At 38.3% G+C, this 16,850-nt stretch overlaps 1 protein-coding gene across 1 annotated transcript in view; it reads left to right on the plus strand.

Moving 5' to 3' along the window:
- Thap6 (THAP domain containing 6) overlaps nt 1–3,404 on the plus strand; it is a 14,798-nt gene extending 11,394 nt beyond the window's left edge. Inside the window, exon 5 of the mRNA XM_027939752.3 lies at nt 1,048–3,404. Within this exon, the coding sequence (XP_027795553.2) occupies nt 1,048–1,287 (240 nt within the window). The 3' untranslated portion in view covers nt 1,288–3,404. The remainder of the gene's footprint in view (nt 1–1,047) is intronic.
- Nucleotides 3,405–16,850: the final 13,446 nt, after the last annotated feature.

Consider the following 16,850-nt stretch of genomic DNA (forward strand, 5'->3'; position numbering starts at 1 on the left):
GAACTGTTCACTAATTTTAATATTAAACATCACCTTTTCAAAATTATAGTAACTGTATAAAATATGTGTTTTTCTCCCATTTTCAAATGAAAATGGGAAAAAAATGTATACCCAGCACACTTAAGCATAACCATAATAAATATTGAAAGGAGTTAAATTATCTCTTTAAAATACCAAGACCAGAGTCCTTTCTAAATACCTAACACACAACTTTAGGACCTGCTCCAGTACTCTTTTCATCTTTTATAAAGTGAAAATTCATCAAAAGTAACTCAGGGCTGGGATAGCTCAGTGGTAGAGCACCTGCCTAGCGTGTGTGAGGCACTTGATTCAATCCTCAGCACCACATAAAAATAAGATATTGTGTCCATCTATAACTAAAAAAAATTTTTTTTAAGAAAAATAAAGAGGATTAAATTATTTTAAAATAGTAACTCAGTTAAAATTTAACAATTTAAATGCATATGATAGATAAAAATTAAGCTTATCATTGCCAAACTTAATGAATGAAAGCTATATAGTTGTAGTGTCATGAAGTTCATAGCAGATATGAACCCCCAGATAAGAAATGCTTCCCATCCAAATGTTCTGTACTCATGTATATCTAACCTTAGGAAAAAGAGAAATCTAGGCACTCTGATTTTTGTTACTACCCCCATCCTCTTCCTGTATTCTTTAAGCCTTCAAGTATCACCAACTTAAAGACCTTTACACTTCATAAATGAAGAAACAACTGAAGCCTAGTAATAAGCTTTTTTTTTTTTTTTTTTTGGGTGGGGGGGTACTGATGATTGAACGCAGGGGTGTTCAACCACTGAGCCACATCCCCAGCCATTTTTTTATATTTTATTTAGAGACAGGGTCTTGTTGAGTTGCTAAGTGCCTCACTAAGTTGCTGAGGCTGGTTTTGAACTTGCAGTCCTCCTGCCTCAGCCTCCCAAGCCACTGAGATTACAGGCATGCGCCACCATGCCCAGCACGTTAGTAATAAGCTTTTATCTTACTACTTGTGTGTATGACTTAATAACTTGGTGTTTATGTTTTTAGGAACATAGCTACAGTGTAATGGACAGTCCAAAGAAACTTAAGCATAAATTAGATCATGTGATCAGCGAGCTTGAGGATACCAAGGAAAGTCTACGGAATGTTTTAGACCGAGAAAAACATTTTCAAAAATCATTGAGGAAGACAATCAGGGAATTACAGGATGAATGTCTGATCAGCCAAGAAACAGCAAATAGACTGAATGCTTTCTGTTGGGAGTGTTGTCAGGAGAGCATAGAATGAGACTATATTTCATGAAATAATTTCATGTTCTACCTAAAATTGACCTTGATACAACTTTTTAGAAAACAGTTCTCATGTACTATCACTAAACAATATCTATCATTGACAGTACTTTGGATTCTCTGGAGCATTATGCATTATAGTTGTTTTCCAAAGACTTTTTTGAAGATGTGCAGAAATATTATAGTTAACATGTTTTTGTGTGACTTCTGACAATTATGTTTTTACAAACTTAAACTAGTGCCAAGTCAGTATTGTAAGATGTTAAAATCTGAAGAAAATTCTACAGAAAAAGAAAATGACATCAAATTAGCTATATTAAGATAAAATAACAGGAACTAGACACTTATTCAGTGGCATCAGATTTTTAGCTTCAGACAAATAGCATGAATAGGTTTTATGATAAGTACATTGAAATTTTAGAAGTATTTTACTAAAAAGCAGAATTCATTTATAACACACATCCATCTTGGATCTTTTTATAAGTCTCATTTTACTGCCTATACCACTGACCCTGAGAATAGCACCTGGTAAAGATTTGCTGTATTTTAAAATTATTAAGAGCCAATTTAAGAAGACCGTTCATGAGATCTGTTTTTCGATACCTATCATTCCTCCTCGTGAGAGATACTTTGATGTAAACCAGAATAGTTTGAAAACCAAAACAAAAGGGTCATAAATTTGATCTTTAGATGGTTAGTTGCTTTAACAGCTCTCAAATTTTGCTTCATGACTTATTTCATAAAGGTATATCTTCAAAATCTCAATGCCAGAATTAACTGAATACTTATAATAGTACCTTCTATAAAATACAAAGTACTATTGCTGAAATTTTAAAATATAGAATAAATCATTAAAAATAATAAATGGGTCTTCCAGTGGAAATAGGAACTAGAGGAGTGGATTTTTTGTTCAAAGGCTTTTATTAACAAAAACAGGTATGTAAAATAGTTTTAGAATAGCTTCTTACCAAATACACAAAAGAATAACTCTTAGCTATTTTCTGAATGATCCAAGTGTCAGGAATTTATCTTCTTTCCTAATTTCTTACTAAAACAACTGGAATTAAGAGCTGTAAGTACAGTGAATTAGGATAAAAATATTGGCCAAAAGTCACACTGTACTTTGAGGCACATATAAGTGAGCCTTAATTTCATGCTATAATAGTGAGCATTTGAGTATCAGTTGTTTGTTGTGTTAATAAGAAATTAACTGCATTTTGTGCTAATTTGTTCATGGTAATTTTATTTGTGTTACATTAATATCAATAAGGATATGGTCACTTGAGGGTTTTTTGTATTTAAGAATTTCTGTTTTAATGCATGTTATATTTTTATATAGGAGTCCAAAGTTTTCCTCTAAATCAGATTTTACCCACATTTGAAAGATAAGCATAATGCTAAGAGGAAATCACTTAGATTTCCTCTTTTTACTACCTAAAATCTTTCATTACTTCATTTATTTTAATTTAATGAGTACTCTAATGAAATGTTTGGGTAAAATCGTAGGTTTTATGGAAATACTTTGATAGAAATTGAGACTTTTTCTTTACCCTATTCCTAAACATATGAATTAAAGCAAGTGAGTGGATAATGACAAAAAGTAAAAATCGAAACACAGTATCTCCAAAGTCCATCATTTTACTGGCTACTTAGAGTAAGGAAGCCTGGAAGACATTTTCCCTACTTTTTAGTCAGGGCCCTTACCACCTGCCACTCAAAACAAATACGTAAACAGTATGTACCTCAGTTCTCTGTCCCACAGATTCTAGTCCAGTTCTTCTGGGAAGAACTGTCTTGTATGTTGTGAAACCACATCATCCCCCATCCAACCAAGGCTGCCCCAAGGGTTCCCATTACTTTTTAAAGCTTGTAGTGGCCACTAAATCCCAGAGCACACCAATATCACCAGTTCAACTTCAGTACCAAATCAGAGTGAAGGACTAGATGTGGTATTTTTTTTCATATCAGGTTAAATTTCTGAAAATAGACTTTGGTTGCTATTTCTGAAATTTCTGAAAATAGACTTATGGTTACACCATAGTCTTCATTTTGAGAAAACGAAATGTACTAAATATATATTTCATATTAATAAAAAGAAAATTCTTATAGAAATAATTGAGTGAAAAAATCTATTATTTATTTGAAAAATAAAATATTTTCTGTAGTAATGTGTCGTGACTTTTTTCACATCTTTCCCTCCATCAGTAACTCTTAAGATGGGTATTCCCAGTTGGATAACCCAAGTGACAGTCTTGGATCAGACCACAATAAGAACTGGCCATACAACCCCCCCTGTTTTAGACCTCACTCAAAACTTAGACTTTCATGTCATCCAGTATATAGGCAAAAGCAATAATATTCCTAGGTGTGAAATAGACTACCTTCAAAATCCAAAGACATCTATCAGGCATTTGTGCCTCTTTCAGAGTTGGGCATACAAATTATAGTAATTTGTCTTCACTTTAGAGAAGATGTCCCAGAGTGTACCAGATCACTGGACATACCTCCCCCAAATTTTTACTGATATGTAGGCCTCTTAAAATTTTTATAGATTTTTATTTCACTCTCTAGAGTATGGATGCTTTATCTAGGCCTCCATTTTATTAGTCACTTCTTGCTCATCTCATTGGAGTAACATAATCCATCCTTGTGGTAATCTAATTTTCTTTAGAATGTGTATCTGGTCTAGGTTTCTTAATAACAAGCAATAGCATTAACGTCTTGGGGCAAGACTACATACTGTTGTCCATTCCATGTGAATATGAACTGTTTCTGATCCTTTTATAGGGATCAGTCTAAATTTTGCAGAGGCCAGAGTGGTGAATCAAATGGAGATATGATGAAGGCTACCACTCCAGCATCTTGTAGCCCCATAGCAAATCCACAGAAAACTGAAATAGGGGAATAGTATGCAAAAAAGTGTTAACAGTAGAAGGCCAGACACTAGTCTTAGGAAGGCCTATAGGATTGCAAGGTTGGGGAGGAGGGACTTGAATTTGGGGAGGAATCCCATCATTCCCTAACTGATAAGAGTGGCTCACTCAATCTTAACTAAAAAACAGAGTGGTTTGTAATTGACATCCGCTTGCTTTCCGGAATCTGGAATTTTGGAATGTGTTATGCAAAGTGTGCCTCTATGACCAGCCCCCAGGAAAACCTTGGACATTGAATCTTTCACACACTTCCATGGTATACACCATTTCATATAGTCACAGTTTGGTGCTATAAGAATTAAGTGTGTACTGTGTGACAACATTGAGAAGGGACTCTTGGAAGCTTAACATCTGATTTCCCCTAGACTGCACCATGTGTTTTCCCTTTGCTGATTTTGTTTTTTGTATTTTTACCCCCTGTAATCCTAGCCATATATACAACTATATGCTAAATTCTGTGAGCCTTCCCAGGAATCATCAAACCTGGGGGTGCTTGGAGACCTCAACACAGGTGTCCTTCTGGAATTGCTTGTTATAGTCTGCTTAGTTTTGCAATCTACAAAACTATCCAAAAACCTAAAATAATGCCTTCCTGTAGTCCTGGCACCCTGGCACTATTTTTATTGGGCTATTCTTACATAATGTCTTTTATCCTAAACTGTCTTTAAAGTACCCTCCTCTCTTTTTCTCCCTGAAATGTGTGTGTATGTAATCCTCCAAACATTGAAATCCATCCAGGTACCTCCAGTATGACACAAATCCATCCAAACTCCATTCCAATTGGTGGGATTTCACCTAGAGTTCTCAAAAGAGCAATGTCCCTGCCTTGAGATGGCTCAAACAAACCCATAATTGATTCACAGCCCCCAACAAATGTCCTGGAGAAACAACTGTCCATCCCCTGCTCCCATATCACTCACCTTCCCCCAGCTGTGCCTCTGATCATAGAATTGTGCCTGATGCACAACAGGAGTTGGTGGAAATGGACATGGAAGAAGAAAATGTTGAATCAGAGCCAGGAAACTCAGGAGCAGAAGTGGCAATTTGTAATCTAGGAGCCACATGGAAATTGATGGTGAACATTAATAACAGCAGATGAAGAGGAGACACTATGGACCTAGTACATTCAACAGTTCAATTCTCAGTCTTCAAGTATAAGAACTACATTACCAGAGAATGTACTAGACATTTGGAGAAACAACAAAGAAAGACCCAGTTGCTGTCCTCAAGGAAGATACAGACTGGTAAAAGAGTTCTAAAAGCCATAATCCAGGAATGCCAAGAATTATTATCTCAGGAGGATAACTTCTTAAATTCTGCATTTGTCTTCACTGTGCCCTGCTTTGATGGACAACACCCATACTCAATAGATTTATACCATTACATGTTGAAGTGTTTGTTCATTTATTTTTAAAACTTACCTTGTCAGGCACATGAAGAATTATCTACTAAAATATTCCATGTAATAATCTATGGCATTGACTGGTTTCAAAGCCCCATGCACTATCATGAAGGATACAGAGATGGATAAGATGAAGGCATTAACAGCCTTTCTTTCACGTCCTGCCTGGGCAAGGGAATGGGTACCCATCTGATGGATGGGCTGGCTGCAAAATAAAAGCTATGAAACTAGCACCACAAAATAAACACAAAAGACCAGAAACATATTTTAAAGAGTGAAGGCAGTGACATATTAAGTCAACCAGAGGGGTGCGGCTTTAACAAAGAAGGCACCTGGGCTTGCTTTATTTAGGGCAGTACAGATCAAAAGGGATCTGTAGGGTTAAGCTTTCAGTGTGGGAGGAGTCCTGTCTCAGGGCTTGCTTCTTCATGGAAAACAGGATATGGGTGAGGATAAGGAGGCTGTTTGACTCTTAATGGGTCACTCTCATCTCAGGGGCTGTGCTGGAACGTGAGTGGTGAACTAGAACAGGGCGCCAAAGTGAACTGGACATTCTGGAACCGGTGGATTCTGCCTGGGAGTTCCCAAGACCTGCCTTCTCGGCCCAGTGGCTGGAATGTTGCGCAGTTCACCCACAGCTCATGGATGACTTCTGCAGCAACCCACAGGGACACGCAGATATATCTCATTCAGATATTGTGGCAACTAAAGGTATTGAGAATGAAACTGGCAGAGCTCAAAACTCCACACTGAAGCGTGAGTGTGTCAGCATGCACACCTACTAAATCATGTCTCAGAACAGGATTCTGTTAGCACCTTCATCGGATGTGAAAATAGATACCGGGAGTTGACCTGAGTTCAAATCCCAGGCAGGTCTGTTCTTTTTTTTTGGTGGGGGTGGGGGAGTCTGGATGTAGCGGTTTGGACCATGGAAATGTACAAGACAGCGTTCCTTTAGTGAGCAAACTCGGGGAGGTGGGACCTGCTTCCCACGTTTGGTATATTTTGCAGTCTTTCCCAGGCACTCTTGAGATAACCAATGCATGCTTGGCCGGAGCACATGTCTAATCATAAGCAAAACATCTTACATTGTGACCAAATGTAACCCATTGATATAAAGTCAGACACTCAGATGAGCAGCCATTTTGCCACTTAGCCATCGCTGCCTCTGTATCTTACTTCTGTCTCCTTTTGTTTTCTTTGCTGGGGGGTACTGGGGAACTCAGAGGCACTCAACCACTGAGCCACAACCCCAGCTCTATTTTTTGTATTTTAGAGACAGAGTCTCACTGAGTTTCTTAGCACCTTGCCAGTTGCTGAGGCTGGCTTTGAACTCACAATCATCCTGTCTCAGTCTCTGAGTCTATGGGATTACAGGAGTGTGCCACCACTTATTACTCATGGGATCTAATAAAATAACTGAAATTCTCTGACCATTTTACAAAGTAGATGATAATATCTTTGTTACTCAGTTGTGGAGAAAAAAATTATTACATATGAAACATCACATATAAAACACAGACCATACAATGAGCCTTCCATGTATTGTTGTCTTTCTTCCTTAAATCCTATCCCAGAAACATGGGGAAAAGAATAAGAACAGGAAGAAGGGCAAAAAGCAAGAGAAGAAAACACATTTAACAGGAAATGATAGTGGTATAGTCAACAGGGACCAGATAGGCTATTTGTGCCTTAAATACCCTTCCCTTCTTGTGGCAGTTCAAAAACAGGCAAGGAACGTTGTCCTATTTAAAAAGAAATTTTTATTTAATCACCACTCTTACCAGGTATGCTGGTGCACACCTGTAGTCTCAGCAATTTGGGAGGCTGAGGCAGGAGTACTGTAATTTTGAGGTCAGCCTCAACAACTTCTCAAAAAATAAAAAGGGCTGAGGATGTATCTCAGGAGTAAAATGGCTCTAGGTTTAATCCCCAATAACAAAAAATAAATTAAAAAATTACCATCCTCCTCTCCATCCTCCCACCCCAGCTCTGACAAGCTATGTAATCCATCTTAGACATGTTTAATTCATTCACCCATTCATCCAACTTTATAAAACACCTTAAATAGGGCTACCCAAAATGTGGCTCACAGACCAGCATAAGAGTTAAGGAACTTGCACCAGAATGAAGATCAACTACATCGTGAAGCACACTATTTAATTCAGTCAACATTTTTTTTTTTTATTTCTGTAAGTGAAACATTATGTTGCTTGACATTCAGCAACAAATGTTTATCTCATTCTTGGACCAGTCAGAAAAAGTTCACAGATTGGCTACTTTGAGGAGCACTGTCTCAGAGTGGCAAGTCACTAAACAGGCAATATTTGAACCCACCTAAACTATGGTTTGTGGTCAGTTGACAGCAGAGGAATTCCCGACAGATTTGTGTTGTATCCAACACAATCTAAATTCCCAGATCTTGTGGCAGAGCTTAAGCATTTGAAAGGTAACATCACATCTGACTCAGCAGATCTGAGCATCATGATTCTCAAAACAGAAGTAGTTTTATTAAATAAAGAGTGAGCTGTACAGACTGTGCAGGATGCTAACCATAAATACTAGTGATGAGTATCTTGTGAAGAAGGCATTCTTCTTGCCTTCTTCTTGCAGTAAATGTACTCTACATTCAATTTCAGTAAAACTGAAGGGTACTGGTATTTATTTAAAAGGTAGATTTCATAAAGGTACAAAATGTTGACAAGCTACATAGACGAAAGAATTTACCTCTGAATTTCTGGGGATTTTTCAAATTTTTTGGTTGCCACTCTTACTATGACACCTGTAAATGGGTCTGAAAAGTGGGGAGTATCTTGATTTTTGAGATACACATTTCACCTTTTGGTAGCCATCACATTATCTGGCCATATTTCCTTGCAAAGATAGGAAATGGTTTTAACTAGAAACAAAATGTGACTATCCAAAGGATCAAACTCAGCAAGGCACCATAGAGACTGATAAATTTAAGAGTGAAATGCAAATTTATTCTATAAGTTAGAACTAAAAACCATTTTAGCCAGTTATTTTTAAATGTACCTGATGGCAAAAGGACTCTGCTTGTGCCCAAAATGGGCTGTGTGAGGATTATTTGTAAGAAAATGGAAGGAAACCCAAATGTCCATCAAATGATAGCTGAGTACATAAAACTATGGTGAGTCCATAGAATCAAATAGTAAACAAGCAACAATTCCAAAGGAAGATTAATTTATATTTATCAACATGAAGAGAAATTTAAATGGGGGGGAAAAGCACAGTTTATGGACAACTCAAAATAGTACCTCATTATATAACATTGCTTAAAACTCAGTTACAAAACAATTTCTATATCTGTGTATAGATATAAATATCTACAAAATATAGATACATATATATGTACAACATATGTAAGTGTATAGAAGAGGGAATCGAAGGGTATATGCCAAATTATTAAAAGTGATTACTTTTCCAGGGGGGTGCATATACTTCCTGTGAGACAGAGAGAGAAAGATGGATGTGGTAGAGGGAAAAAAGAAAAATGGTAGGCAGAGAGAGAGGGAAATTTTTCTTTTTTAAAATTACAACAATTTGTTATCATTTGAATACAATTTATCCCTACCAAAACTCACATTGAAAGCTTGTCCCCCAATACAGCAGTGTTGGAAGTGGGGCCTAGTGGAAGGTGTATGGGTCATGGGGGGAGCCCTGAAGGGATTAATGTAGTTCCCTTGAGAGGGGGTTCATTATCAAAAGAACTGACTATTTTAAAGCATCCAGTCCCTTTTGTCCCCTCCCCTCTTCCATTCTTGCCATCATGTTATGATGTAGCATGAGGCTCTCACCAGATGGGACCACTAGATCTTGGAACTTTCCAGCCTCCAGAACTGTGAGCTAAATAAACCTCTTTTCCTCAGAAATTCTACAGTCATAGGTGTTCTGTTATAGCAATAGGAAAGAGACTAAAATAAGCATTCTACAAATTTAAACAAAACCATTTCAACTCTAAAAAAAACTAAGGGCTGCTTATTATTACTTTCATCATTTCCCTGGGACATAGGCTGAAGTTAGTTCCAAGTCTTGAATTACTACCATGTCCTGTGACACCTGGGTATTTTAAAGAAATCTCCCAAACCCCTGCCAGCTTAACTATTGAGATTTTTACAAACCACTGTCTGGGGAGGTGTGGTTACAAGGTTTTACTTAAGTTAGCTATGACAGGTGACCTAAAAGAACCTGAAAAATAACTCCAACCCCTGTAAAGAACATTCAGATAGTTTAGCAACTTACTTATTACCTCAGAAAACTAAAAACATGCCTTCTAAATCCTGCTGAAAAGTGTTAACACACACTCATAGAGCTAATCAGAATTTTCATAAATCCTCATATTTCTTCCCTTCCTTTGTTTTGCTTCAGATGTCTATGTTCAAGAAGAAACATTTGTTTGAAGAAGAAAAATATTATTTTCGGTAACACTGACAGCTAACCTATATAAGGTGCCAATCAAAGTGTTTACGGTTTTATTAACTCATTTAACACACAACAACCTGTAAGGTAGGTAACTGTTGTCATTGTTTTACAGACAAGGACTTAACTTGTCCAAGGTCTCACAGCTGGTTGAATGATAAGGATTATGAGAAGAATTCCATTATTGTCCACTCAGATTTGCAATGCCAGGCCCAGAAATTTCAATTCACTAAAGGTTGAATTGTTGTGGAATCTTCACAAGGTGTTGAAGGCCAGACTCCAGTCATTCCATTCAGAAGCTCCAGCAGGGGCATGTGGAGGCCAAAGGATGAAATGTGAACTCATCCTGCGCCTGAAGCTGAGGGGAACCCAGAGTTACTCATCACCACAATCTGAATTTGTCTGATGCTGCTGACAGGCACAAACAGAGCGGTTGAGCACTCAAGAGTGAAGTCACCTTACCACACCCACAGGCAAGACACTCAAGTATCCGTGGGTACAGGAATCTGTCTAGTAACCTGGTTTCTCCCAGCCCGCAGAAAGGATTCATGGAATGAGAAAAAAAAAAAAATGATCTTGATCTTTGCTAATGCTTCACTCAATCTAAAACAATGTTCCACTCCATGACTACATCAATAGTCTATGATCAAATACAAGAGTATAAAAGTTAATAATTCTTTTTTCCACTTTTTAATACTTGGCTTAATATAGAATTTTCATTCTACCCAAATGGTTATGTTTCAGAATTCGTTTTAGCAAACCATCTGCAATGTAGAGCTGGCATATGAGTTCAAATGGTGTTGTCAGAATCTGGTATCTCTCCACTTTGTTAATCACGAAGTAATCACAAAGCCTCTCAGGTAGGTATGTCTCCTGACACCTTCAAGTCCAAATGCAAAATGTGTGCTGTCTTTCTAGTCACTCATACAAATGTCCCAGGCCTACTCTTGACTTGGCCTAATTGACTTGGCTTGTGTTAAATGCCTAAATCGTGCTGTGGCCACAGAAATGCTATGTTATGACTGGTAGGCATAGGTTACCCCCCAATTCTGGAATAAGGAAAGTAGGAAATGAAGATTTTGTAGGGGAAACTTAGGTAATTAGAATTGGAATGGGTGTTGGACTGGCAGGCACAAACATTGACAGTGGAAATGAGAGAAGAGAATGGTCTCTGAGAGGGATGGTGGAGGGGCATGGCTGCAGAATGAAGTTTTTTTTTTTAGCAAATCTCTTCATTGACATTTGTCCACAGGAATAAGGGGAACAGTAAAGAAGTATTTAATCCTCGTTATGACCATCATGGTAGAGAAAGCTGCCTTTAAATATACAATTGGGTCTACCAGGAAATATACAGAATTATTTTATCACTATATTTGGGTTAGAAACTAAATTCTATTCCTAATCTTTTGACAGAATGGTTCTCCAATTCACTAAAAACCAAATTCATTCACAGTGTTCATTCATATGCTTATGTACTCACACAGTCCAGATCAATCTACTAAGTATCTGCCACATGTAAAGCACTGTGGGTCACCCCCAAATAAATATACCTTTGGGAAGTGAATCTTAAGCAGGTAATCTTTTACCACCCACTCACACTCTCCCTGTGGGCTGTTGCTCTGTAAGGGAGGTAACTGTTGTCTTTGTTTTACAGTCAAGGACTTAACAGAGAAAAGTAACTTGCCCACACTAGCCCAGTGAGGTAGGGCTATGGAGATTTTGATGTTTTTCAGAGAAAATAAAAACTTTTGCAGGGCAATTTTTAAAAACTTTTTTATAATATTGTAGTTCCAAACAAAAAAGTGTATTTAACCCTATTGGCAAAGCCATATATCACTATCAGACCTAAAAATATTTCACAATAATCCCTTAATATCATCAAATACCCAGTCAGGGTTTGTTTCCCCTGTTGTCTTAATTTTTAACTAGAATTTGTTTATTTGAAAATATAAGGATTATAATTGGTCATTACCTCTCTTATCTCTCTCTTTTTTTTTTTTTTTTTTTTTTTTTTTGTAGTTGTAGATAGCATGTCTTTATTTTATTTATTTTTGTATGCAGTGCTAAGGATCGAACCCAGTGCCTCATACATGCTAGGCAAGTGCTCTGCCACTGAGCCACAGCACCAGCCCTCTTATATCTCTTTTAATCTACATCTCCCTATCTGTCAGGAGCCATGATTTGAATTACGGTATCTGATTGTCTGGCCACAAAAGTGTTCCTCTGCTGGGAACTCTTGGTGCAAAGACAGGAGTGAGACTGCCAGTTGCCATGGTGACGCCCTGTTCAAAAGAGGTTCATGTTTGCCACAAGACTATCAGTCTTGACCCTGAGTTCAGATACCAGCTGCCAGTGGTAAAGAATCATGAGCATAAGTGGATGATTTTAATTGGGCCACTAGTCTTCAACCTTGGTCCTGCTTGCTTTGAAGAAGCTTTCTCACAGAAAACCCTTTTGATGTTAAAAACCTATAAAATAAACATGCTGAACTAGTTCTGGGTCATTACATCTCCCTCAGGGTGTAATGAACCACCTGGTCTCAGCTTTCTCTCTCTGTGTGTCTATCTTTTCTAATCCCCCATCACCCCTCGTAGGGTTTCTAAATTAAGGGTGGTGCAGGTGGAAGCACCTATTTCCCTCTTTTATTTATATATTTTACCTAAGAATATTTTCCTTTTCTCTTCTTTTTTTAACCTTGATGTTGGGAACCAACGCCAGGTGCTCACACACGCTAGTCAAGTGCTCTACCACAGCAAACTGAATCTTTTGTGCTATAGTACATGAGCAAATTTTAAGGATACTCTCATGGAATGTTTGCTGAAATAAGTTGACAGCAAAGGGAACAAAACACACCCGACACAATGATTAAGGGCAAGAATTCTGAAGCTAAATTGCCTGGGCTTACAGCATGGCTCTGCCACTTGTTAGTCACTTGACTTAACTCTCTGTGCCTCAGTTTTCTCATTTTGAAATAAGTGAGGATGACAATAGTACCTCACTGAGTCAATGTCATTTGATTTTGTTTTGGTTTTTCACAGTACTTGGGATCAAACTCAGGGCCTCGCACATGCTATGCTCTACCACTAAGCCACACTCCCAGTGCTCATTGGGTTGTTTTAATGAATGGGTGATTTAATTATGTCCAATGTTTAGAATGTAGTAAATTAAATATAGATGAGAAAATTAAGAGGTAATAAGGCTGACTGGTCCAAGGTCTCGTAATTAATTGGTAGGACAGCAGGGACTAACATATTGACTTATCCCACTAATTTAATTTGGGGTTTCACACTATTGATAAATGAGGGCTCTGACCCTGACCAGGATGTTACTGCTCTTTTGTTGTTAAATCACTGGGATGATTTTAGGATCCTTCTCCAGGTCTCAATCTCCCAATCTGCAAAATGAGGGAGTTGGAAGTGTGGCTAAGGTACGTGAAACTCCTTTTAGGAGAAATCCCAGCAGACGATTCCCCAGCAAGACTTGCACAGAAATTATCCAGGCCACTTCAGAGCTGCACCTTCATCTGAGCGCCAGCCACAGAACATTTATATCCCCCCAAAAGAGCATGTATCCTGGCCAGCCTAAGGCTTCCCTCAGTGTAGCTCAACTCCCCCAAACACACACACACACACACACACATACAGAATCCTGACTCACAGTGGGCCTAAGGGCTGCTCCTCGGATTACTTGATTACCCATTGGAGCCCCTTGAGTGTGGGACGTTTCTTTGAGGCCACTGCAGCATTTCAGTTACAAAAGGGAGAGTAGCTAATGCTGTTTAGGGCAGTTCACCTTTGCTTCTCCAACTCCTAGCCGCAGAAAAGGCCTTTCCCACAACCAAGCAGTGGATATAAGACTGGCAGGTAAAGCAGACTCACCCTCAGGCAGAAATCCTATTAGTCCTTAAGGGCCTGAAAGCCAAAGATGCAAGCTAGCCTGAAGCAATGGAGTCTGCCAACCTCTGGAGTCAGACTAATCTTCTGAAACCATGAGCCCAGAATAAACTGTTTCTCCTCTACGTTGTTCTTGTTCTTGTTAGGTATTTTTGTCCACATGATGAAAAGCTGACAAACAGGGAATTACAGGTGATAAAATGGGGAAACCAGAGAAGCCAGAGCCCACATGTGTCAGCAGAAACTGCCTCACTCCCTGACTCAGCTGCTCAACGCCCTGCTTTCTGTCCCCCACCCCGAGCAAAACTGCTCTGGACATAAGAATCTCCTGGCACACCATCAAGCAGGCTGAAAGGCAAATCCTTCTTAGAATCCAGATATGAAAACCTCACTTCTTTAGTGCTACAGTTTCATGGAACTCACCCCTTAGACATCCCTCCACAAACTCTTCAAAATGATCTTGGGTTATACAGTTTCCTAGTATTTACCTAGTATTTCTGCATCCTCCAGAAAAGACTTTTTTTTTTTTTTTTTGGTACTGGGGATTGAACTCAGGGGTACTCAACCACTGAGCCACATTCCCAGTCTTATTTTGTATTTTATTTAGAGAAAGGGTCTGAGTTGCTTAGTGCCTCACAGTTGCTGAGGCTGGCTTTGAACTTGTGATTCTCCTGACTCAGCCTCCCAAGCCACTGGGATTACAGGAGCGTACCACCGTGGGTGTGCTATCGCACCTGGCAAGAGATTTTTATTCTTCCAATAAAATGTATATATATAATCACAAAATTTTTAATTTGACCATATCATATTTTCATCATCTGAACATACCCAACCCCAGTGGTCAAATGCTCAGACCAAAAATTATAATGTTATTTATGATTCACACTACTTCCAATTCACCAGGAAATCTTGTCCAATTCAAACTCTAAAGCATGCCTGAAATGTCTCATACTTCTATTGCTACCAACCCAATCTGAGTCACTATAATCTCCCTCAAGACTACTGCAGCCCATCTACTATAACTGGGCTTTCTTGCCTCCAACAATCTGTTCACAAGGAACAGAGCTGTCATTTTAAAATATAAGTCAGATCATATCACACCCTTTTTAATTAAAACCCTCCAGTGGCACCCTGTTTCACTCATTAGAATAGTGATCCAGCCTCATGTTATTCTTTACCCTCTTCTGCCTTTCCTTGACCCAGCTAAAAAGCTCTCTGTGCTATTGTATTTTACATGCCAGTCCCAACTTCTACCTCAGGATCTTTCCACAGTCTGTTATCTTTTGTCTGATTCATTCTTCCCCTAGAAACCCACATGGATAATTTCCCCACCTCCCTCAACTCCTTATTCAAGTATATTCAAATTAAAATTCCAACCTCCCCACATTTCTTCCCTGATCATCCTCTATTTTTCTGTAGCACATATTACAGAATGTTCTAACATATTCTAGCATGCTAATAATTTATTCCTGTGTTATATTTATTATTTATTCTTTGTGACCACCATACTAGACTGCTAACTCCATTGAAGCAAGTATTTTTGTCTAGACCCCAAGTGCCTGGAATATCATGAGTACCCAGGAAGTAACTTGAATGAATGAAGTGATGAGAGTTAAGTTCGCATACCCAAGACAAACCTCCTCAGTGCCAGGTGCTCTACTTCTCTAGTTGGGAACCTGGGACAAGTTTCCTAAAAAGTTCAACAGCACATTTTTAGATTAGTATTCCTTCTGTTATAGTATGTACCACCCCAGTGTATTGAAAATATTTGGCCAAGGTGATATAGATACAGACACTAGACAGACTGAAACCAATGAATAATCCCATCTTGATTGACATTTGTTTAGAACAAGTTATCCTGCCAAATCTGTCTAAATCAGAAGACCCTTCAGTCACCAACAACTATTTCCTGGTATCCTCCCTCATAAAATAGCATCATAGGTATTGCTATGTTTATTGCAACCCCAAGCAGCAAATAATAAAAAGTGCTCTTTTTTATTTTTCACAGCAACATGGATTGTTTGATTCCTGTTGAAAGGCGTTCTGGGTAACAAACACATACTGCAGATTGATTATTTGTGCGGGGAGGTCACATGACAGCATAGGTATACTACACACAAACAGAACCCGTGACAGAGTCACTGCTACCATTTCCCAATCCTCCTTGCAATAACTCATCCCTCCCCCATCTCCAACCACATGACCCAGCTTGGCCAACCAGAGTTCTTCCCAAGGACTTTCTAAATTGTACTGACAAAAAAGAGCTGTTCCTCACAGGTTAAGCCAGAGGACATAAAACAAATGAGTTATTTAAATAAGAAAATAAATGCACTAATGAATTTTGTGCCTTAAAGATTTTGTTCCTTTGTTTTATAAATTTCAGAATAATAGTTGCAAATAGAAAATATATTACTTTGCTTTTGTTAGAGAGAAAAAAAGAAACAAACAAACTAGGAGTGGTGGCACACACCCAGGGACTCAGGAGACTGATAGGAGGATAAAAAGTTGGAGGCCAGCCTCAGCAACTTAGCAAGACTGTCTCAAAACAAAAAATAAATAAATAAATAAAGGTCTGGGGATAGCTCAGTGGTAGAGCATCCCTAGGTTTAATCTCCAGTAACACGAAAAAGAAAAGAAAAAACTTCAAAAGAAATAATGCAAATGTCTGTCAAGTAAAAGGTTGGCTAAATAAATTACCACGGACCTATAAAACAAAACACTGTGCAGTAGGTAAGTAATTAGGCTGGATTTAGTTTTACTGGCATAGCAATATGTCTCCAGCACAGGGGACCAGACAGACCATATAATACACTCACAGTTATAAAATTACAGATGATGTTTCTGTGCTTCATGCTCCTGTAGTTGGCATACTTCTTCTCTCATAACACTCAAA

The sequence above is a fragment of the Marmota flaviventris genome, chromosome 7, assembly GCF_047511675.1.
Source record: "Marmota flaviventris isolate mMarFla1 chromosome 7, mMarFla1.hap1, whole genome shotgun sequence".
Taxonomy (NCBI): domain Eukaryota; kingdom Metazoa; phylum Chordata; class Mammalia; order Rodentia; family Sciuridae; genus Marmota; species Marmota flaviventris.